At 38.0% G+C, this 25,207-nt stretch overlaps 1 protein-coding gene across 4 annotated transcripts in view; it reads right to left on the bottom strand.

Annotated features, from left to right (window-relative positions):
* Nucleotides 1-25,207, bottom strand: part of grid1a (glutamate receptor, ionotropic, delta 1a) — a 261,832-nt gene that overhangs the window by 42,813 nt on the left and 193,812 nt on the right. For all 4 annotated transcript variants that reach the window (XM_006783669.2, XM_035904886.2, XM_006783670.2 and 1 more), the window contains exon 5: nt 4,538-4,591. In XM_006783669.2, coding sequence (XP_006783732.1) covers nt 4,538-4,591 — 54 coding nt within the window. The remainder of the gene's footprint in view (nt 1-4,537; nt 4,592-25,207) is intronic.

The following is a 25,207-nucleotide window of genomic DNA, read 5'->3' as shown; positions in this document are numbered from 1 at the left end:
TTCTTACTTTACAACTTAAAACCCATCCCAGGTTTATGGGATTAATCAACCCCTTCTCAAGGACGACTGTAGATATCTTTCGTCTTTGCCATAATGCTAAAACATACCAAAACTTATTTTGTCCTAGAGGTGATCACACTTGCTGATCATAAATTAAGTGGATGCATTTGATTAAAAACACTCATCTGCTACTTTCCCTTTGTATGCATGTGCAGTAAGAGTATACTTAGTTTGCACACACTGTTTCTGCATTGTGGCTTAATTTTCGTTAATTAAATAATGACACGGTGTAGTAGTTCATATTTTGTATTTTTAAGTTGTATCTGACTAATTTTAGGACCTGCTGAAAAATAGATTTTATTTATTCTGCCATGATACACTAAACCTTAGAATTTGAAAAGGGTATACTTTGTACCATAACTGTGTATTTTTTTATGTTGCAAGTGGCCTCTTCGGTAATCCACCTCCCAATCCCACAATCTTATGTGGTGGTGATTATGTCCTTAGAATAGAGTTTCCATCTCAGTTGCTTGATAGGCAGCTACTCGAGACATCAGTCACATTATGACTGTCTTCCTTGAATCTGTCTGTCACAGCAGGCACAACCACCTAATCCATCAAACATTCTCAAGTGTCACCATCTTGGCCTTTGAAGGGAGAAAAAAAAGAAACAACGACAAATCCTCCCAGGATGCACAATCCATCTGAGTCGACTAGACGGTGTCTGAGGCAGACAGCCTCTGTGTGCTAGCAGCTGGAGCACCCTGGTTTAGTGGGTGGTTTAGCGAGACACCCCTTCCTATCATCTCTTTGCCCTCGTGCTCACATCAAGTCCTATTGCACTTCTTGCTCAACAATTTCAAAGCTTTTCACTTCTTTTTTTCTCTTGAAAGATTATGTTGTTAGTTCATTTGTGTTTTCAGCAACTTCCTTCATCCCAAGGGCTTATGATCTCTGTGCCATTCAAACCCACTCAACTGGCTGGAAAACACAGTCTAAATCTAGAAACATTTGCAATTGAAGGATGGGCATATTTGGCTTCTCATTTGTAAAGATGTGATTAATTTTATTGTGCTATACAATACAATTCAAATCTTTAATTTTGATTGTTGTGAAAACCCAACAAGTAATCTGAAGATGGTCAACTTGGAGTGTTAGAAAGGCAATTTTGTAGAAAATTTTTAAAAAGAAACACATTAATTAATGACAAAAACAAGTACTTGTGGTGGCAACGATTATAATTTCTGTGTCTACGACTCTTAAAATTCTGCATTGCAAACCAGGGATATCAAAAAAAATTGTCCCTGCAAGCTTCTATTGCATTTTATGATTGACAGATTACATTATTTGTGCCACATGCTCTTTGACTGTGTGAGGTCTAAAGCCTGGCAGAAGCACGAGTAGCTGATGGAGGCGGGCAAGCAGCAGTGAGCCTTATGATCACCTGGTTAAAATGTATGCCACAACTCTGTCATGACCAGCTGAATAGTACCAACTGTCTGCAGGGACTGATGGTGCATTCAGAGGAAAGATGTAACAGGCCTCTGTTATTTCCCCGCAGGATTTTGTGATTGCATCTAGTCAGGCTAAAAGGATTTTCAGATTTTGAGAGCAGGAAACAGTATCTAGATATACTGTAGCCATGTAGCAATGAGGATTACAGAATTCACCAGCAGCTGCTGAAAAAAGTGATCCCTAACAGATGCAGTTTTTTTAAAATTACTTTGTCTCACCTCACCTATGAATGAATTAAAAAAAAAAAGAGTGCACAATCTTTCTGCCATAAGCCATGTTAGAAACCTCACAGAAATCTAATCACAGGCTAATGGAAACAAATTATCTTTGCACCTTCCTTTAAATCCCTTCCCCCTTTCGAGATAACCAGGCAATGCGGGTAAATCATTTACACATTGATACATACCTAGATTCAATTTGCAAGGGATTTTTGTGTTGTGTTGTTGCGAACACTGTAAGATGAGGGAAAACAGGATTTAAGAAAATGATGGACTTGATAGCAGCTCAGAGTTTTCATGTGATTGTTATATAAATGAGAAGTCTTTGGAGGCCAAGAGCTGGGGGAAGCCCTCCCCCCCCCCCCAAACAAAAAAAGAGCTGTCAACAGTGGTAATTGAATTTGTTTTGGTTGAATTTGCAACGTGTCTGTGTCATTCTCATTTCAAGGTGATCTTCAGCTTTATGGGCAGTTTATCTTGAGTGATTATATGAAAAGCATGGAAGGTGGAAGCGAGGAGGGAAATCAATAAACAAAAAATACTGGGAGTGTGGCAGGGATAGAGTGGAAAAAACAATCCTTACTGTGTTGCAACAGAAGGGAGAGGGAGTGGAAAATTATGTTGTGAGAAGGGGGTATATAGAAAAACGAGTGAAAAAAATCAAATGATATATTTCATAGTTCAAAGACAAAAACAGGCACATTGGTCTTTTTTTTAAACACATCCCACGGAGACATAAGTCTGCAGTAAGCCGCATCATATCCACCATTAAGTGAATGCAGGAGAAATTAACATGCCATTAGTTCATACTATTCCAGAGTCAGATGCAATTAAAGCTAATGTGTGTGGAGTTCTGCACTAATTGACTGAGAGCTATGCGTGAGTTTGGTTGTGAATACTGCTTCAAATTGCAGCTCCCATCACATCCTCATGTTTGAGACTACAAAAGCATGTCTGATAATATGAATGGGATAATATGACTTAAGCTGCCAGATGCAGAAATGGTTTAAAAGAACTCCTGCTCTCATTAGCTATCGTAAGTCAATACTTTAGTTATGTTAATGCTGAAACGCATGGTCAAAATGTGACAAGGTCATTATTTTCATAAAAGCTCATTATAGTCTAAAATTGGGTAATTTAGGCTGCCAGATAACAGAAGGTTTTCAACACACTAAGCCTCATTAACTTTTGCAAATCAATATTCAAGCTACAAATATCCTGCACTTTGAATTTTTAACTAAAGCATAAATGATAAGTGTTTTATTCTAGTTGGTTGGTCTAATGTGTAGTGCATCCAAAACACATTTTCAGCCTTTATATTAGGAGTTATTTGCCAAACAATTAAAAAAAACCTAAAAAAAACCTTAGCTTTTCTCTCTGGACCTCAGTATCACAATCTCTGTAGAAACGTTGCCTAAATAATGTGGCTGTCAGGGGAGCGTAGATACATTTATTACGCTCTGCAGATTATGAATCAATATGTGTCATGTTTTGGATTCCTGTGAAATGTTTCAACAAGTCAGGGGGTGATGTTTTATTAAAATTCATTGATACCCCCTTGAAAACGAGATGATGCATGGTATTAAAAAAGTTTAAAGACGCATAAAATGGACACTGATATGCATGTCCTTGTGTGTATGTGTGTGTGCACTGTAAGCACTAGAGGTGGAGCTGCTGGGCACAGTAAGCCTAATATTTCAGGTAAATTATCTGGGAGAAACCTTCTATTTAACATCTTTCAACCACAGCTTGTTCGTAGTGCCGCTCCCACCCTCCATGCTACGACATCTCCAAATAAATGTGAATCAACTCAAGTGCAATCCTGAGGCACTAAAGCTAAAGAGGCCACTTTTCTGTATTCACAAAGTGAACCTGAGATTTTTGGTACCACAGACACTTAGCCTTTTTAGGTCAAGGCGCGCAGAGCAATGGTACGGTGATGGGAAAGAAAGACAAAGCCTAAAGTGCCCATGCAAAGCTCATTTACAGGTTTGTTATTTTTCCTATGGATTTTTACTAGAACAGCTTTTAATACCAAGGCGCCACCTCTTTTCACCTGCTATCTGAAGCATTAACTGCTTTAATGTGTATATAGCTGTACTGTGCAGCACAGACAATCACACAGCATGGTAGCTTTGGCCACATTAGCATAGCAGTGAAGATATAGGAACTTTACTTTGTTGTGTGAACATTACCATCAGGATAAAAGTATTCCCCTTCAGTTTCTGAGAGGCCAGGAATACAAGAACACTCTTCTATTTGCTCTTGCAGTCAACAGAGCATTTGGTGTGCTTTGCTCACAGCTAATACATTTCAGAGCTAGCAGAAGCAGCAGCTGTCTGCATCTGGATTCAACTGAGGCAGCTGCTCATTCTTTGAATGTGTGGCAAACTAGCTGCTAGGTGGGCATTATGCCAGCGGGTTACACAGTGACATAGAGATCTAACGGAAAATGGCCCGGACTACAAATAAGGAGTTTCAGGTACTTTGGAGGCAGTGGAAAAGAATTACGTCATTTGGTTTACAGCTTCACAAAAAGCTATATAACTGAATACATGTTACAGGGAAAACACAATGTAGGGACTTTTAAGCGAGAACAGTTATACAATATCAAATAAAGGCCTAGTCCCTCAGGCACTCAGGATTAAATCAAATGATGTGCTGCTTATTTAACTCTATATGAAAGCGTAGTGAAGGCCTCATAGGTCTCGCATGCCTTGGGAGCATGTGAGAGTGCTGAAAGAGGCATACTGACATGAAGGTCTAAATTCACTCAGGTGCATGCAAGTGTGTTTTGGCCTCACCTCATTGGCATAGACCCAGTGGCTGTCCTTGGATGCCAGGTTTGTTTCCACAGCCTGCAGTGATAAATTAAAGGAGAAAGAGAGAGGAGAAACAGAAAGAGGAGGACAATTGAGGAACCAAGTGCACAAATTCATTGAGATCACACAGTAGTCCATGTAAGCCTCTTCTCAGGTGTCTCTGGAGCTTAATTTGTAAATCAAGACATCCTCAGACACAGAGAGGCTGCAGGTCCAGTGTGCAGAGAATACAACTAAACCACACAGCCTGTAGCACATTGGAGCAACAAAGCTTTTTAAATAGCGCTGTGCTGTGAATGAAGCCTGCAGTACAAATGCACATAATTTGCCCACTGCAATGGGACCTCTTTCAATTGCCATAATAATTTCACCTTCCCTTTTAAAACACAATAATGACACAAAAAGGGAGCTCGTGGAAGTAGGTGTCATTGGTGGATAGAAATGCAGTACCATGAGATCTTGTGGCACCAAAGGGAGACTAGAGGGGTAATGAGTTGAGCAAATAATCATGTAAGTATCATATGTAATGTCGCGTTAACGCTCAGACAGAAAGACAACCAATAAACAATTTCAAATATCATATTCTCGTTATATATTTTACTTAGATGGAGCCACAGTTTTTCTCATTTATTTTGAAACTATGTTGATTTTCCCAAAGGGCAGATGCTGCATTAAAAGCACACAGCTTTTTGCCACAGTGCAACAGTATTTAAATTTTACAGATAGTCAAACGTCAAGTGGTAGAAACCTTATTTAGCTTCGATGCATAATGATTGCTTTGTGACTTTTTCCATTTTATTCACACTGAATGGAATCTGAATACAAGGGCACACGTCTACATGTATTAATCTTTCCTCTTACCCTGCTGCTCTGCAGTCACAACAATACGTTCTCTGCCTGAAGTCTAAATGGAGTAACCCATATACACAGCAAAGAAGACTGCTGTTAAGGTAGTTAGAGCACAAGGAAACTGTAACCTGCAGTTAGTGATGTGTATGTAAAAACAAAGAACCACCTAAAATCTCTGGGAAAGATGGAAATGACTATTCTTATGAATAATGAAGTTCCTCCATCGGTCACAAGTCTGAACACATCCGTCTTGCTTAACACATCACTGTATGCTCTCTTCTGCCAATTGATGTCATTGGTTTTTAAAGCAGAAGACCGATGCTTGAACATATAAAAGATTGAGCCCTGTGGTTTTACTACACAACACCATGCTCATCAATAATACGCGGCGCAGTGTACAGCATCAAAATCTGCTAATCAATCTTAAAACCTTGGAAGACTCATGATTTTATTTTAATGTTCCTCTCATTGCCAAATTGATCTCATCAGACTGTAAGAGGACCATACCAGCACACAAGAAATATTTACCTCCATGACTAAAATACTTAAAATGAAAAAGTGGGGCCATATGCCTTAAAAAATTACCTTGAAATCCAAATGGGTATGCCAACATTATCAATGAATGCCACAAAACACCAGACATATGGCGGGTGCAATGGTCCACTGGAGATTTATGTAGGAAAATAGTGCTTCTAATCACTTTAAGTGTTTAGTTTCCTGTTTGACAACATATATGAAGCTTTTTCCTCAAAAATGTTCATATTTTCACATATAAAATGGTAAACTTTACCCTGTTTACTGTAGATGTGCTGGTCACTGACAATTTATTATTCAGATCAAGACAATTCAGATCGTTGTTACTATTGGACACTGCACATTAAATGGGACTAAACGAGGATCAAGAATTAAACTATTTATAGTTATAAACATTCAGAAGGTTGGTACAGTTTTCTAGTTACACATTTCACATGGTGGTGATGAGGGCAGAAAAAAAGTAAATGCTTTCTATTGTGTTGCTAAACCTTCAAGCAAAATAGTGGAGGGTATGTGTGCATGTGTTGTACAGTAGATCGCATGAGTGGAACAAAGCAACTGAAGACAAAGCTACTGGACAGTGTTCAAGGTTGAGCTGATGGGACCGCATTAGATTACAAAAATGAACAAAAAGAAGAAGGTTATAGCTGAGATTGCGTGAACTAAGGTATGGAGATTTTGAAAATAAACCTTGAATAGTGTTATTTCTGAAAAAAAAAAAAAGTAAATAAATGTTTATGTGAAAAGGATTCAATGCAGGTTAGTTTTAGTATCTTAGCAGTGTTTTTTTCAAATGGCTCAAATGACGTATTATTGGTTTTTTTTTTACATGGATATTACATATAATACATAAAATTTAAACCATCACTTCACAAAAGAGAAGGGCAGTCTAATTCAAATGAGAAACAACTTCAGTATAACTTCTACAATAACTTCATCATCAATAAAACATTAGCGAAGACACACAATTCAGTGTTAATCTCAAGGTTAAATGCTTAAAAAAAACATGCACACACACACACACACACACACACACACACACAAACCACATTCTTGTACTCTGTATGATATTCATTCACATCATGATAATGACGCTTTGGCCCTAAATAAAATCTGACAATGATAACTATTGTCTGCCTTGAAGAATAGCCTTTACATTCAAGAGAGTCGACAGCTCCTTGAAGTGCATTCGTTGTTCCAGACAAAGTCTGTCAGATGCTATAATGGTAAAAAGAGAGTCAAGTGTGTAGTATGGGTTAGCTAATGTGTACCAGCTGCGATGCAGTGTTTTGTTGAAGCCCTGGGAACAACAGAACCCTACACTTGAGAGGTTCACCATCAGTTCACAGCACAATTCTGCACTTACAACTTAAGACACAAACCCTTGTTATGTTAAATGATGTTTGCAAGCTGATGTTTAACTCCGTTTCTGTACGTATGTGATGAACACATAACTGTGTAGACATACTGTGAGAAGTCATTGCTTGTTATTGCTGTCGTTTTTCATCAGTGTTATCTAAGTGAGGAAAATGTGAGAATGATGAGTGTTGTTAAATGACAACTGATACAACTATGTTTAACAGGAAACTAAATTAAGAATCAAAGTTCATTAGTTGTTTTGTTTTGAATCTCCATTTACGAGTGACAGTTCAGGCAGTCTATCGTTTCAAAACGTGAATCAAGGCAAGCAAGAACTTGGGGTCTCAGAAATGCTGAAGAGAGTTGCTCATCAGAATTCAAAACCTGTATCTCCTAAAAACAAGAGCACCTTGGGTCCAAGGAAAATCCCTACATTATTTTGCCTAATCAGCCCCTCTTTCAAATCGCATGTAGTCTTATTTCAGTTGAACTATGAAAGGGCGTTCCACTTTGCTTGGAATTTATCATACCAAAGCCTAAAAATCCATTTGAAACCCTAAATGTTATCAACATCCAAGCAGAGTAATTTTAGCTTTGTGTTTTCTTTCTTTCCATTCACTTTAGAAGATGATGTAACAGTGAAACTCTGGAGAGAAATGGGGTTTTAGAGGAGGAGGCACAGACAAAAGCCTTGAGTGACATCTAAGGAGTATTCTATTGATACAGCCAATGCCTTGCATCGTAAGATCTCTAATCAGAGACGCAGAGTACCCCAGGCATGTTCTTATACAGTAGCAATGCCACAAAGGCAGTCAGAGAATGCCAACTCCAATTTAAAACCGTGACAGCCGAAAAGGGATTGACAGGAACTGCCGTTAGAAGGATGTGAAAATAGGTGGGGAGGGTTGGTGGTGGTTTGAGTAAGGCTCAGATTGAGGATAAATCTCCTGAATGTCAGAGTGCTCAGTGTAAACTCATTCAGTGTGATTATTTGTTGCGTTACAAAAATCATATTTTAAAAGCCAATCTCAATTGCACACTCAGCTGTCTGATTATTATGCATAACTCCATAAAAGTAATACTTTCAAATGCAACATAAATCACATATAATACATGATATCTTCATAAAAGTGCTAATATTAAGATTTTGCTGATACTAATCCCGAGTGGTGTTTAGTTTTAAAATAATTTTGAAGGCTGTAGTTTCTATATATAGTTTTACATCTATATATACACTGTCACAGATACTTGTCTTTAAGTGAAGATTTAAGGTGATAGGAAATATAAATAAATGCAACTTGAATATTTACTGAAGCTCAGTGTTTGGCACAGAGTTCATGTTCACTGCTGTAATAACTAATAATGATTAATATAATATTGGCCATATTATATTTACATTACCAAAGTGAGATGACTTTAGTCTCATTAACAACATTAGCTAATTGCTATTTACTAGCTAAACTTAAATGACTGTTTAGTACAGAAATGAAGCCCAACAATCATGTTTTACAGTCCTGTGGTCTCAGCCTCAGATACTTAACAAATCACACAAAGCTCATGTAGAAACAAATGTACAAAATATGTTCTCCTTCATTTCTGTCAAACAAAGCTGTATGAAACGTTTCCAGCTGTTAGTATCATGGTTGCTAGGCAACCTGGGCAGCGCAATGGAGGCTAGACCGTCCCATTTCACAAGCCTACAAGCCTGGCACTTCCGGCCTCAGGTCTTTGAGTACGCGGCCCTTGAGGACCGTTAAGGCTACGTACTTTAAGGCTGCAAACTCTGAATTGGGATACAACCCCTGAATTGGGATACAACCATACATACATGTTTCGATTCGTGCAACTGGTCCGTCCGGTTATTGTCTCCCCAGAAACATTTCCATTGTCTTTTTTCCTATTTTGTTGTGCTTTGTGTGCTTTTGCAGCGTTTTTCTTTTTGCAGCATTTTTCTTTTTGCAGCATTTTTCTTTTTGCAGCATTTTTCTTTTTGCAAGTGTTTTTCTTTTTGCAGCATTTTTCTTTTTGCAAGTGTTTTCTGAAGTTGCAGTCCGTTTTTCTTTTTGCAGCATTTTTCTTTTTGCAGCATTTTTCTTTTTGCAAGTGTTTTCTGAAGTTGCAGTCCGTTTGGCCTCTCAGGGCCACCGTACTATCCACTGAATCTTACAAGATATTTCAGGATTGGGAAATGGGAACAATTAATAGCTGCTCGATCATCAAAATTCAATGTTTATTTTTTATTTTATTTTTTTTGCCTGTCCTGTTTGGATCTTTAGCCATCAGAATTGTTGTCTGAAGGCCAAGAAAGATGCCAAGTGGATTTACTTTACCAAGTGGATCATCATGACCTTTATTATAATTATGTATTTATTTTATTTTTGTCTTTTAAAGACGGGACAGACATGACTGGGGGATAGGACAGGGAGAAAGAATGAAAGAAAGAGAGGGAGAGAAAGAAAAATAGAGGGGAGAGGAGATGGTGAGAAGGGGGGGGAGAGAAAAGCAAACAAAACACCTGGATCACCACGATCACCAAAGAGCAACATGATAAAAACAACACTATCACAATAAACTAGCTAATAATAGATAACAGTAGATACTTTTTTAATTTCACCTGTTGAGAATGAAAAAAGAAAACAAACAGAAGAAAATGAGAGCAATAGAATAAACAACATCACGATGATGTATGGGAATATAACTGTAAATACTAAATATTAAACATTATTGTGCAGCACGTAAGATCGACAGCGCACAGTGTGCTTTGAGGTAGGAGCCAAAAAGGGTGTAGTTTGTGTGTGTGAGCACCCGTGTGTACACCTGTGAGTATAAACGTGCTTGTTTTGAAAGGTTCCTTCATGTAATGATCTGCTAGAGGGTGTGGGGAGCCACAGCCCCGTCCACCAGGGCATCAAGCAGGTATGGCGGATTAAGCAGGTATGGAGGATCAAAATTCAATGTTGCTGAAGCATTTAACTACAGTCTGACAATATAAAATGAATAAGAATCACCAAGCGATACCAATTTCTGTTTTAGTTTCATGAGACATCACATTGTTACAGTATGTACCATAAAATAAAGCAAATAAGATTCATGTAGTTGTCATTTATATAATTATCAGTCCGCCCACCTGCAACAATAACATTTATATCTACAGACTCAGATCTCTCCAACCGCATACTTTTCTAAATGGAATCTCAGACTATCTTGATCACCGCAACTCTGAATTGTATACAGAATAAGCAGAAGTAAGCATCAGCATTAATTGAAATTCTAACTGGCTCTGACTCCACTGAAGCCATGTGGTGATTTATTTACAGAGTCATGAGCCCAAATATTATCGTTGCATTATTGAAAATTCTGAATTCACAAAGACAACATTGACCCAGAAACTGAGGCAAACAATGCTCAGACTGCAGGATTTGAGAGCTGAAACTGAACTGGCTAAACAGTAATCCGGTGTCACTTTGTGACTGTTATTTCTGCTGCAGAGATTTAACCCTTTTCTGGTTGTCTAATTCGATGCATGAAGAAAAAATAAATTTAGTCATGCATTCATTAGTTAAAACAAAAGAATCAAATTGGTTGTGAAATACATGTATTATAGCTGAACTGTTGCATGTGAATGTCATTGACAATCACAACATGAGGCTGACCATCCAGAGATGTGGTCCAGCTAATGATCTCACGTCACCCAAAGGGTTGCATTTTCCATAACCATGCAAATTAGCTCATGTAGCCATGCTAAATGATGTCTTGGTTTGTCATTTATTCCTTTTGGTCCATCTTTTCTTGCTGCTTAATGTGTGGGTTCCAAAACAAATATTTTTTTGTGTGTTATAAGCAATTCACCACAGTTTTAAGGTTCGGCAGGGGGCAACTGTTTCTGGTATTTTTAAGTGGATACCATTCACCAGGTCTTAGCATTTGGTCATGATTTTAAGAGGGTGAACAATGAAAGGTTTTGGTAGCAGTCCCACCTTCTGTGCTCTTCCTGTATTAGGGTCTCACAAAGAAGCCAGAAAGGCATAATGAGGTCTGTCATAAAAGATTCAAAATAGTCCCTCTGAGCTCAGCCTTGCAACTGTTGCTGTGGAAACACACCTTCAGACCACTTAATCTGCTCCATCGACAGAGCATTGAACAAAAAGATGCCAAATGCCCTTAGTATACAAGTATAGACACATTCAAACTACTCATGACCACATACGCTAATGCATTCCTCACTACCTTCTTATTATAAAGTAATGCTTAAAAGATACAAGCTATTGTCCCATAGTCTTTAGTGATACCACAACACTTGGACAAATTTCTTCTGACCCTGCAGTCTGAGTTTTTAAGACCAGGTGTTCCTTCTAAGGAGTTGGCACACGTGTGTCGCATTAAAAACAAATCATGACTCCCATCTGCCATAGCACTAAGGCTGCTAGCTTCCTCTGCATGTGGTTAGCTTCCCACGCCTTACGCTAGACATGAGTGGAATAGCTAATGTCCTTACTAGGTGACTCACCAGTTGGTACATTAGCCTTGGTAAATAAAATTAAATTAGAGGAACTGCACATAGTAGCAATAAAGTACATTTCAGTCGTCATGTTCGGTCATAGAATGTTTTGAAATACAGAAAAATAGGCAGAATCAGAAATCAGTGGTAATGTTCTATAAAACTTGGTTAAAACTGAAAATTGTGAGATTGGCATTAATATCGCATAACTTATATTGAAAAGCAACAGGATTTCTTAGTGAGAGATGCCACACTCGTTTGCTGGAATCCCAACTGCGAAGTGGTCTTCAACTTCCCCTGTGGTGTATTCCCTCTATAAGCTGCTGGAGTAACTGTGAGCTGTAATGTTGTGAGGGGAATTTCCAAGAGTCACTAAAAGGATTAAAACTCGGTGTGACATTTTATGAATAGCATAGCAGGCTAAAGAACCTCCTGAGTGAAAGATTTCAGTGAAGCTTTAAGAACCTTAAAGGTGAAGGAGCAGTTACTATTTTTCAAATAGTGTGATGTCTTTGTAGTTTGTGGCTTGAGTAGAATTGGTTAAAATCCTAGAAAATTTAGGAAAAAAGAGTCTTTAAACTCTCTCTTTTAGATGGAGACACTGTCTTTCTCTGAAAGGGTCCTCCTGAAAGAAAAACCCTCTGATTGATACGATTGTCAGCACTGAATTGCGCTCAGATCAGGAAAATATCTCATTGTAAAATGAAGAGAAGTAGTGGTAAAAATTCATTTAGAACACTTATAGTTCACTTTGTCTTTTTTTGGAAAATATACAAAGTGGATTTCTAATCGCACTGAAGAGAATAGCATCTTCTTCACATAACAATATCATTAACCAAACTCTTCTCAGATTCAATTAGCATTATTTGAGGGCATGCCAAACTAGCCGCTAGGTAGCCATTATGCAAATGTGTTCCATGGTGGCATAAATTAGGAACATAAGAAAAGGCTGAACTCCAACAACAAAAGTCAGCCAGTTCTTGTGCAGTGTCTGGCACAATAACGCTCCTTGGTATGGGTTTTTGACTTGGATAAAGTTACAGACTTTTCAAAAGCGCAAAAAGCTGAATAAAGTATTAAAAGTAGAGAAATAAAATCACAGCAAAGACTGCAAAGATTGTTTAAAATTACTTTTACAACCAAACTGATTGCTTAACTAGAGAATACTGAATCACAAAACCTAGCTTATAAATCATCTCCAAATTACTCAACTTTGAAACATAACATTTTAGTGAGTCACATAGATGCGTAACCACGTGCATTTCATAGCCAAAGAAAGTGTCCGGGATTGAAAGGAAAACAAGACAGGATCACACTTCATATTTTAACATAACACCAAAGTACACTTTCTGAATGATACATCTTGGTACAGGATAAATTACTTTGCAATTCTGCAGGGTGCCCTTGGGGAAGCACCGAACATAAACTAAACCTCCGCACCTGGGGGAAATTTATGTTGTGGATCTTTGATGATATTTGCAATTGAATTTTTATTGCATAGCTGATAGATGTGATAACCAAGGATAATTAACACAGAGGAAAGTGATTACCTCACCAAAAAATGTTTTGTTCATCTGTGACTGCAGTCGCAACACAAGGGCATGCAGATATACAATCACGGTGCTGTAAAATGTAACACAAACTATATTCGGTATTTACACGCAGAAGCACAAATGTAGCATTATACAGGGTGTTAAGACGTTACACGTTAAGACAATATTACACGGAATGTTGATGTTCCAGAAAACAAACAGTCACTTTGATGAATGGATGTCACGGCTGACATCTTTGTGTAACAACTCTGAGATCTTTTGGTTTGATTTTCAAAGTTTCTGCGGGATCGAAGCAGCTCTTTGATGCTCTTCAGTGCAATTTGTCAAGTGAATCATCAATGATGACAATTAACACACCTGTGATATGGGGCGGAGGAAAGCTCAGCAGGTGACCTGAAACAAGCAAGGCCAGGAATTAAAATGAGGCAGAAAGGCCAAATTCAAAATTAAAATCTGGAATTCATGGGACAAAGGATTAGAAGTGCATCTGAATAATGCATGCTACCATTATCTTACATTAGTTGAGTGATTTGAACTAAGTGAAATACAATAACCATTTTCCATAAGAGCACTTTGTACCATTCCAGGCCATTAGCTTTGAGTAAGTGAACAGAACTTTACTTTCACACTGAACTTCACACCTTCAAAACACCTCGCAACAGAAAGGTAAGCGTTTTTGGGAAACATTAATATTTAAGCTGTCCTTTTAGTCAAACTTGGATTCAAGACAGGATGGGTACATACTGTGCAAATAAAAGTGAGCCACTCCTCATTTTCTTTATATTTTTTTTTCAAGGAGCCAGACTTTTTGTAATTTTTTTAAGTGGTATTGAGCATCAGTTCTCCAGCAGAACTATTTTATGACTTATCCAAGGATAAAAAAGGCTCATAACTCAAGGGACAGCCAAGTCTACACATAATAGACAACTTAGGAAAGAACCCATTTTAAATGGTGTCTTCAGGTGTACCTAGAAAGCTTTTCAACAAATACGAATAACTGATTATATACAACACACTTTGACAGGTATGTGATAGCACTTTTACACAAACACGCGCTTCCTAAAGAGCTATTAGTTGAAAATTTTGCTTGTACGGTATGCTCTTAAGATATCTAAGGAAACTGGATAAGTGGAGGATAAAAGAAGAAGTCACAGGCCTAAAAAACCTTCTACAGTGTCATCTTTAGAGGGCTACAAGAGTGACTTTCTACAGTCATTTGTAAAACACATGGTCTTTCATGCTCTGTATCAAAAAATAACACCAGATTTTAACCCATCACGCAATAAAATCTGAAAAGCGCTCAACTGGAAACGGCTCAATTTTTTCAACAATGCTCACAAAGACACAACAGCACTTTTACTGCATAGAAAAAACACAGTCAGACACTGTCATCCATGGATTGATATCTGCAGAGCCCAGACATACTGAAGCAGTGTGTGACAGAATGCAAGAAAAGGCAGCCAACATCCAAATACGAGGTGTAGAATGTCCCTCCAGAAGCCTGGAGCTGTACAAACTCTTTTTCTGCCTTATCTACTGTATTTACATTTATGTTTGCACATTTTAATAAATCACTGTAATTATTTCCTATTTTCCTAGCAAAGTATAGAGAACTGATGTGTGGCCCGAGACTTTTGCAAAAGAAAAAATGTCTGAAACTTTTAGAAGCAGTTCGGTGCACAGAGTCAAGTGAATGACACTTCCATCTGTTTTGTTCTACATGAAAGCTGATTTGGGAAGCCGTGACCTTATTGTTCCATTAAGTGTATCCAGTCATAAACTGCTTTGATTACATAAGTCAGTTGCATATGGGCTCCTGTGGAGCATTAAGTACAGTTACACAGTTTTCACAAAGGACTACTACAATGTAGGACCCCGACATGACGCCCATGTCAGGGACCTTGCATGACAAACTGACATGTATGTCTCTCAAAACCTTTCAGTCCCTTCAGGTACTGAGGACTTGTTTTTCACATTGCCTCTAAAGAAACTCTGCCCACCAGGTAAGAACAACAAGGCACATTCAGACTTCAGACACACACTGCTGTAATCTCTGCTCTGGGGTACACTCTCATACTATACTGCTGAAAATGCCTCAAAGTCATAGTTCGCAGATGACTGCCAGGAGAGAAGAATGAAAACAAGGGTTAGGTGAGAAATCAGAGAGAAAAAAAAGGTGTTATAAAAGATATGACAGCTTAGTCAGGATGTAATGAAAAAAACAGTGAGTCACACAAGACTGTGGAGCATATCATGCACCTTATTTTTTTCACTACTCTAAGTGTCTCCTTTTGTGGTCTGTACACTTACAGTAATTCTAGTGACTTGCCTTGAGGAAAAAGAGTATATGTGGGAAGGAATTACTGGAGTTAATGAAATCCTTTTAAAATAGACTTTTAAAGTTTATATGCTAATTTTGAGCTTATTATTTCATAGAAAATAAAGTTATTATTCTGTTTACTGTCACAAACTATGTCTGAATGTAGCTTTCCCACCTGTGGTATTGTATAAGACTCCTTTGAAAAGCCATTATTTCTGGGTAATATTTTTTTTTAAATTTGCCAACAATACATTATTGTTGCAAATAATCACACATCTTGATGGAGAAATACTACAATGCTTGCCTAAAGAATATGAGATACGTACATGCATAATAAACTTTGCCTTTTGATGCTTTTCTGAAACATTTCATCTCAATAAAGTTGTCTGCAATTAAACTGAGGAAAATCTGCTTTTCAAGATTAAAACCTCTGAATCCCACAAATGAAAATGCAAATATAGATTGCTTTTACTCTTTTGTGAAAAATAACAGATGTGGTTCTCTTGATGCGAGGCACTAGTTGTTCTGGATTTAAATATTCCTGTGTTCCGCATAAAGTACTGCTGATTGGCAATAGCTAATGTGGGACGCAGGTACAATTTTTAAAACCGTAAAATTTTTACCCGCTCTTTAAATTTCATTAACACCTAAAGTTTGCATTATTAGAAGTGTGCTGGCTTTGACTGACAGCTGGATACAGACAAAGGCAGTAGTTGTCTGCTGGGCTTCACCTCAGCTAATTAGAGTCCGTTAAGGGACTGGTGTGCTTTGTAATGCATTTATATAATACATTCTGGGCAATATAACCTGTTCAAGAAGCTTCAGTTTTGCTGAGAAACATTGTATTAGTTCTTTAGCATATTAGTAATAGAGCAGCAGTAGTAAGTGTGTGTCTGTGTAATGCTTCCATTCAGTCTATGGATACGCTCCACTAACCAAGCTTGCTAGCATTAGCTGAGAACTTCTCTGCTTTTTCTTCTAGTGATGGCTCCTGTAAATCTTCCCATGAATCTAAAATTGAGGTTTAAAAACAGTACTTTACACAGTAATGGGTGTTGTTATGGTGCATGCAGGGTTTTTAATAGAGTGCATAGCTGCAACATTTTGACTTATGTCAGTCTCTTAATATAAAAGTCTGAGCTTATGATTTTTTCAAATCCACAGTGCAGTAAATAGGAATACTTTGAAGTGAAAAAAACAGAAAAAAACAACAACCTGATAATAAAAAAAGAAAAGATGATGATACCAGAGTAGAGGCCATAACCAGGGCTGCCACAAGGGTGGGCCAGGGGGGGCTCTGGACACCCCCCAAAATGTGCTGGACCCCCCAGTGACTGTCCTATGTTGGTAATAATTTTAATAAACATGAGCACAAGAGAAAGGAAGACACCATACAATACACTGAAACATTAACTTGTTATTTATTTCTGCATATACAATTTTTGTCATTCGCATTGTGTCACTTTGTACGTCCCTCACAATTTCCCGTCGTCACCCACTCCCCTCCGCTGTGCCCCTGCACTGTTCTGTTTTTGGTGTGTCACCCTAATATTTTTGTGGCCCACATACGGCCACCACTATGAAAAAAGGAGGTCACCCACGGCCATAACAAATGGCAGATTAGCACATTCGGCCCATGATGTTAATGCTTTGTTCTCTCCTAAAAATCTCACTAAAAGGAACTCTTGTAAATTACTGCAATATTCCTGATGTATGCTGTTTCCCTCCTCTTCAGAATAATCAAGGACTTCTTCATGCTGGTTAGAGTCAGAGGTCATGGTAAGCAGACTGCTGGTATACAGCAAACTCTGCCTGATTAGTTACAAGCAAGCACGATAAGTGGGCAGACAAATAAAAAAGAGGGAGCAAGAGAGTTAATTGTGAGAGGTCAGCTGGGCCAAAGATGTACATGAAACTCATCACTTAGTCTAGAACAAAGTGGCATCTCCAAGAGAAAGAAATGCCTTGAGGAGAGCGGGAGTGTGAAAGTTTCAATTTTGACATAATGAAAACTTAAAAACAGAACAAAACAAAAACACTGAGAGCTAGCTGCCCAGTAAATACAAGGACAGAAATGAAATGTGAACAACTATGTTGGTAAAAGCATGGATACTTGAAGAACCAACCTCTTTGCTAGCATGTCAGTACACTACTGTGAGGAAACTGGGCAGATAGATATAACTGTAGCAGATAGAAAAAAAATACCCAGCAAAGACCTGACAGAGGAGCTGAGAGATGAATCTATCTCCTGTTTACCAAAGCCGGAGGCAGCAGGACGCAAACAAGGAGAAAAGGCTGAGATATGCCAAATTACACAAGAACTGAACTGAAGACCAGTGGCAACAGGTCTTGTGGATTGATTCAATTCAAATTTGACATTTTTGATTTGGATCTTCCAGCTGCTGCTCATTTTCCTGAAAAAAAATATAAAGAAATGAGGAGCAACTCAAGAGTTTTGCACAGTACCGTGTCAAATTCATTCCCATGCATGCCCTGCCACACATGTCCACACGTACACACACAAACACGCGCACCCACACAGTCTCTTTACTTTCCTTAGACTTGTGTATGTTTTGCTTTAATTACCTCTTTAAATAAATCATGAATGCTCGAGTGACAACATCATCTCTTAACAATGTCGAGCGATACTGTTAGGGGAATCATGTATGCTTGTTTAATGAAATGTTTCTTACTGTTTACTAGTCAGCATTGGGAACTCATCAATGGTTTGAGGTGAACACAGGTTCTTTTATGAAAGCATTATAGATATTCAATGCCAGTGCTCTAAACTCTGGGGGCAATTACAGCCAAGTCTGAATCGACTCCTAATTGTAGAGACAATAAATTAGTCAAATGCATGCTAAATGCATTTTTTTTATTTCCCTGAGACCACCATGATGGCAGCAAAGATATAATGAGATGTATTCTCTGTGTGGAGCTTTACACTTTTGGTAGAAAGGAATCTAATTTCCAACTGTGCTCTGGTTGCGGTCTCAAGTAATGGTTATGCTGCTTTATAGCTGCCACAAGCTTTTCAATACACCTGAGGAGCACTTTAATTTAATCCGTCTCATCAGGATCAATAAATGTGTCTGAACTGTGACTCTTTGGGACACACTTGCCCGTTAATAGGCCAGAATGATTTTAGAGTGACCATTTTCTACAACCTCATATACGCAGTTTGGTGCTCTCCTATACTGAAAATCAACTCTAATCAAGCTGGAGGCCCACAGCAATGCCAGAATTCACAAAAGCAAAGCTTTTACATGCATTAACAGAAACCTAAAAAAGTATAATATAAAAAGTAATTTTTTTACTCACACAGCCCTTTTCATACAGTATGTAGTGAAGTGCACATGGAGGCCTTTGAGAAAAGAAAGATATGGAACAGTGGGAGGAGAGGGGTTCCCAAAGCTGAGGGGAAGGCGGAGCTCTGGGAGAGGATAGGGGGTGCATGATCAAAGCCTATATTTTGAAATCACTTACTTCTCCATTAGTTTGATTAATGGGGCCAGCTTCACAGTCAGACAGAGGCAAGGGCCTTGAAAAATGATGCAATTACTGCTTTTTGAATAGAGGGCTGAAAAGGCCTGTTTGAAAGAAGGATCTGGAGGATATTCTACAGGGCGTCCTGGACAGTAGACTTTCTCCTCTTCATCCATCTATCCTCCCACCACACACCCTGCAGCCTCAAACTCTACCGTAACCCTACCCATCCAAGGGAGCTCTCATCAGACTTAGCTGCATGCTTCACTGGCCCTTCCTAAGCTGCAGCAGTATATTACAGTGTAAACTGTAATTAATATGTATTTGCTATTTTTTTAATGTTTGTTCCACATTCTGTTTAACACTTAGATGACGCCTCCAAAGCATTTCTGTAAAGTTCTTTAATGTCGTGTCATTTTAGAACATGTACTGTACTTAAGTATATTTAAGGTATTATTCAAATATTGAGAATTTAAGAAATCCCTGGAGTGATCAGTCATAACAATTCTTACTTTTTAGTGAAACGTCCTAATGAAACAATATGCCACTCATGTCCAAAGGCTCTTAAAAGTTCACATTGGTTGGACATACAAAATAGGGATAGCTATTATTATTTTTGCATTATTGTATGGGTGTTTGAATCTGTGTAAAATGATCAGAGAGTGGGTTAAGGGGTGATCTGCATATTGTTTGTAATGGAGACTGTTTGGCGTATGCAGATAATGAAAAGGTACAAGGCACATAGAGAAATAGTTTAAGGACTTCCCATCTGCTCTTGGGCAGACTTTTCGTCTGAACATGACACTAGACAAATGTCACAATGAATATCGCTGAAGTTCTTAAAACCCTATTGCCCAATTATAACTGCTTTCATAAGACGGTTTTTATGTGATGCACTCTGCAGGAGGCAAAGGAACAAATTGCTTTCTTAGCTGATCTTGAGTTCAACTAATGAGGTCAAATCACTGCACTGCCCAGAGAATGAGAGGCGTGGAAAAAAATGAAGGAATGAAAGACTGTGACAGTGGCAGAAAGAAGGGCTTTGGAGGCGGAATTCATTCTTGTCAAAATCTTTATAATCCACTGCATTTGGCAAGTCTTCTGAAAAGTAGAAAGGGCAGGAAAACCTTTACTTAAATGCCACCGAAACTGTGTAGTTTTGGATAGTAACTACTTTTCAGCAGCCTCACTGTAGCACTGTGATTAAATTTTCTGCCCCATGGGCGTTTTCTGATCCTGACAGTTATGAGACAACAAATGACTCTGCTTTCTGTCAAGTCTGGGAGACCTCTGAACTTTCTTCATCTGCTTGGGGTAAAATTACAACAACAGTCATGTCGCCCGTGTTTGAATGTAGCATCACAGAAAATCTTTCATGTTACGCCAGTTTGTGTGCCTGCCTGCCTGGATTTCTCTGTGTGGTCTCACATGCAAAAATGCTCATTATGAGTTATTAAACATGAAAATAAAAAATAAATAAATAAATAAAATGAAAGTACTGTTTCATTTCCTTGGGGGGGAATGAGTTTAGAATGGCAGATGTATAGAAGCAAAAGAGTCATTTCGTAAACGTGCAGCAAGGTCCAAATTTTAATTTTACAGAAGACTTGTTGGCATGATAGTGTGAATCTTCCAGTTCTTTACTACACTTGAATTAAATACGCAACAACAGAGTTTTGGCATAACAAATAATGCAACAATCTAGGCAGAGTATGAAATCAAAGTTCAAAATGTGTCCCTGTACTCCTTTAGAGATTAGCATTTACAGTGATTCTCTCCAGAGTGCTCTATGGGTTTTTACACCAAAATCAGTTAAGCATTTCACACAGTGTTCACGATGCAAAATAAATCCGCTAATGCAATTGCAGCGGCACTCACAGCCTCCCACAGACTTGCAGGAAAGGCTCTTCTCAGAACAGGTTTGTGCAGCAAGATGCTGATGACCTGTTACAGAAATAATAGCTTCATTGAATGATGTAGGGAATATCCATAATACCCATGACAACAGTGAGGTGTCAATCAAATAGCATGTTGATGATAAACTAACTAAACAGGAAACATTTCTGAATTACTTTTGCTTTATGAAATTATTCTAGTAATTTACAAAGAAAGTTAGTGATACATAAACAACATATTGAATATTGCATAAAAAAATGATTGCGCTTCCTGTTCAACAGAATCTTGAATAACACCATCTGCATATCTCCATGTACAGTACTTATGCATATATGAGCTTCGGTATATGGACATATCTTGAATGTGGGGATTAACACAGACCTAGAAATGAGACATCAAAGGAAAGCATGAATATGCATGTGCACATGTTGTACACTGACTCATAGAGGTTTGAGTCAAAAATAAATAGGAAAACAGGGAAAGGTAAGTCGGAAAACAGGTAAAAAATGGGGTAAAGGGATACTCGGACCAGCATTTATATTTATATTCTTTTCACTGGGGCTGTACTTTAATTGAACATTTTCTCCTGAGCTTTTGAACTGTGATAGGCTGTGTGCCGGGTACCAATACAGTACTTGTTTTCCAAGTGGTTGGCTTTGCAATTACCCTTATAACTCGTACTGTATTTTGAGTCTGCCACTTGGGAATTGGGCAATAATCCTGAGCCCACAGCAACAATTTCACAGACACAGAACTTTCCGACAATATTGTAGGGTTTTGGTATAATTGCATCTCATATTATGCTGGAGGGAGATAAATATACAGAGTGATAAAGCTATTAATGCATACAGACAAAGTAACTGTCTGTATGCATTTTCACTGTTCCAATTTAGCAAGAATATGAGTTCCATAAGCGTTTGGGGAAAAAAATAATAATAAAGGAACTGAAATAGCTTAAATGATTTTTCCACACTGAAAAAAATTATTAGAAGTATAAAAGTGCACTTAACAAATTCTGACCAGCTGGTTTTTGGACTCTCATCCTACTGCTAACTGATTTACAATACAGGAGTAAGAATGAAAAAAAAAGAGTCGTATACAGCTCTGGAGGTCACTAGATAAATGAGACTTCACTGAATGCCTTTTATGGCATTAACTATTCTCCCTTCAGAAGTAATAAAAATTGTCTAGGAGGTTTACTGTTTCAATAATGCAAAAGATAATCACAATCAGAAACATAAATCAAATTTTATCACCCTCTGTTAGGACAAGAATGTGTTTTGGGTGCTGCTATGAAAATGCATAAATTGAAGAGGTGTGTATGATGTAAACTACTGTGCAAAAGTATTGAGCCACCCCTTATTCCTTTATTATTTAACCCAAAGATCAATACTTTTTTAAAAAGTGGTCTTCAAGTTTGTTTTTTTGCTTAGATTTTTTTGTTAAGCTATGAACCAGTGTTGTGTCTATGCATAACATACAACTTAGCAAAGTTTGCAGCACTAAGGTGATTCCGTAAGAGCTATTAGACAAAAACCTGGCGAGCCTAAAAAAGCAAATGAACAATATCTGAAAGTCATGTCCTAAAGAAATAAGTAAAGCCTGTCACATGACCTGAGCAATGTATCATACTGTCAAATTTTGCTGAAATGGTCTCAATTGAAGGGTAACTGTGAAAAAGCCATTCTTAAGAAAGGCTAAGGTGTGCTAAATTCAATAACTGGACTGAATAATAACAAAATAACAAATTGTTAGAATTGTGAACACACAAAAATACTGCCAGATTTTGATCCATTTACTAAGCAAATTATGAATGAAAAGGCTACAGAAGCCAGAGCGCTTCAAATTGATAGGCCACAATTGTTGTTTTCATCACGTCCCCTTATTATCATTATAATCATTTTTTCCACTTTCATCATCAGCAACACAATTCTCAAGTTATTTACCCTTCGAAGGCCCTTTCCCACATTTTAAAAAGTCCTCTGACGTTTATTAATGTGAAGAAATAAGCCATCACCTCAAATACACCACCATTTTAATTCTCCAGCATTACTTATGAAATGGCAAATTATTTATGAAAAGCTCTTTAGCTTCAGCAGATGATTCATACTTGCGCAAGTAATAACTATCCATCAAGTAAAGAGCTTGCCAACTGCCCTGATTTCAATTTTAATACCACAGTTTGGATATACAACCATTTCTCTTGATTATTCAGCTCTCCCATGAGATATATACATGAAGAGTGGGTTTTATTTAGATTTTATTTTTGGAATAAACTACTTTCTTAGTATTGTGATGTAGGAGGTAACCTTTTGTACGCATGGGCAAACTCATCATGAATATTTCATCGTCACGGTTACTGAACGTTGCAGAGTTTCACATAGAGGTACCAATAAATGATCAAGGACAGAGAGGGAGCCATTCATTATTTACCTGTCAAATAGTGGCATTTATTTGTCTCGCAAAGCAATTAATGTTTTCTCTCTGCACACTACAGTCTCTCCATGCTTTATGATAAACACTCAACTTATTATGGAGGGAAAAAAATCACACGGAGCTGCTTAATTTAGTCACAGACACTCAAACTGTTCAAGCCAGGGGCCAGGGAGCAAAATTATTTTCTGGAGTTTCAAAAGGCTACAAAACAAAGCTTACACTGAAACAGAAATCTATTACACTTGTCCTTTTATTATTTCCATGTTACTGATAATACTACAGGGAGGCTAAAAGGTGTACAAATTTATACCATAACGTACCTCTCTGCCTGCCTAACAAAAAGATGACAAATCAAATAGAGTTAGAATATTAGTGAACAAAACAAGCTTGCGGGGAGGGTGAAGGGGAATAAACACACAAAGAGAAATGGCAACAAAGATAAAAGTATACAGTGCAATAAGGGGAAAAAACAGCAAAGGAGATGAGGTTATGGGAAATAGGCAAGGGCGGCAAGACAAAGTGTCCATGTAGAGGAAAACATCAAACCATTAAGCTGGGAAAAATACAAAGAGCTAAAAAAGGACCGCCCTGTAACACGAACGTAAGGGGAAAGTGAGACAGCGAGAAAGAGAAAAGGAGGCAACAGAGGGCAGAGGAGGATGGGATGTAGGACAGTGATAGATCGTTTTCTGGCAGCCTCAATTTGTCATGCTGTTATTGGGAGGAAAATGGAATAGAGGAGCAGCACTGAGGGTCAGAGCGAGAGGACAGAGGTCCAGAGGTGGGAGCGTTAAGCCAGTGGGGAGCAACGCCAGTGGACGGTAAGCGAGATAAACTCCACACACCCCTTCAACTCTGGCCCTCAACGGACGATTGGTGAGGCTACAGTGCTCTGATCACTCCATTCCGGTAACCACTGCCTCGCACTGGTTGACTGGTTCATGTCTAAACATGACTTTAATATGTGAATAGTCTATGTTAAGTGTTCTCAAAGTACAGCCCAAAGATCAATGATAGATCATGGTAACATTTTATGCAGTAGTATACATTCCATTAAACCACAGATCATATCATACTGTACCATCTTGGAGCAATTTAATTTCTTGATCTTTCTAACACTGACAAGTGCAGCTATTGGTTAAAAATATATATTTTTTTCTTTGCAGCCCTAAATCATTCCACTCCATAAAATTGGCACAAAGTCATCAAAATTTTAACATCCATGTGTTTTCTAATCATGTGACTAAATGTCACGAGATTCGGGCAGTTTAAAGGTATTTAAAAGATAAAACTACATTAATTTAGTTAGAGCAGGTTGTCTATTAACTGGTGATTTAATGTTGCTTCCTGTGTCATGTTCTCTTGGGCAAGACATAAAACTCCAAGTTTCTTCCTCAGGTGAGTTTGAGTGTATGAGTGTGTTATTTATTTGCAGAACCTTGCTAATGTTAGAAGGTACTGAAGAAGTGCAGATCATTTACTAATAAAGCCAGTGTAATGTTTTCTAGAGGAACTTTGGGAGATAAGGTAAGACGTTTGCACAGACTTTATATAAAAGAGGCAAACAGCCACTGTGAGATCGCCCAATTGTTTCTGGACTTTCTATTTTAAAGCATTATTTTTAGCATATTGACCAAGCCCCTATTCATAAAACATATATTCAAGCTAGTAGCTTGTAACTAAATGCTAATGGGCTCATTTCACCAAAAGCATAAATGCTA

This window comes from Neolamprologus brichardi, chromosome 13 (assembly GCF_056152115.1).
Source record: "Neolamprologus brichardi isolate AB-2024 chromosome 13, ASM5615211v1, whole genome shotgun sequence".
Classification (NCBI taxonomy): Eukaryota; Metazoa; Chordata; class Actinopteri; order Cichliformes; family Cichlidae; genus Neolamprologus; species Neolamprologus brichardi.
This window is presented reverse-complemented; position numbering and strand designations above follow the sequence as displayed.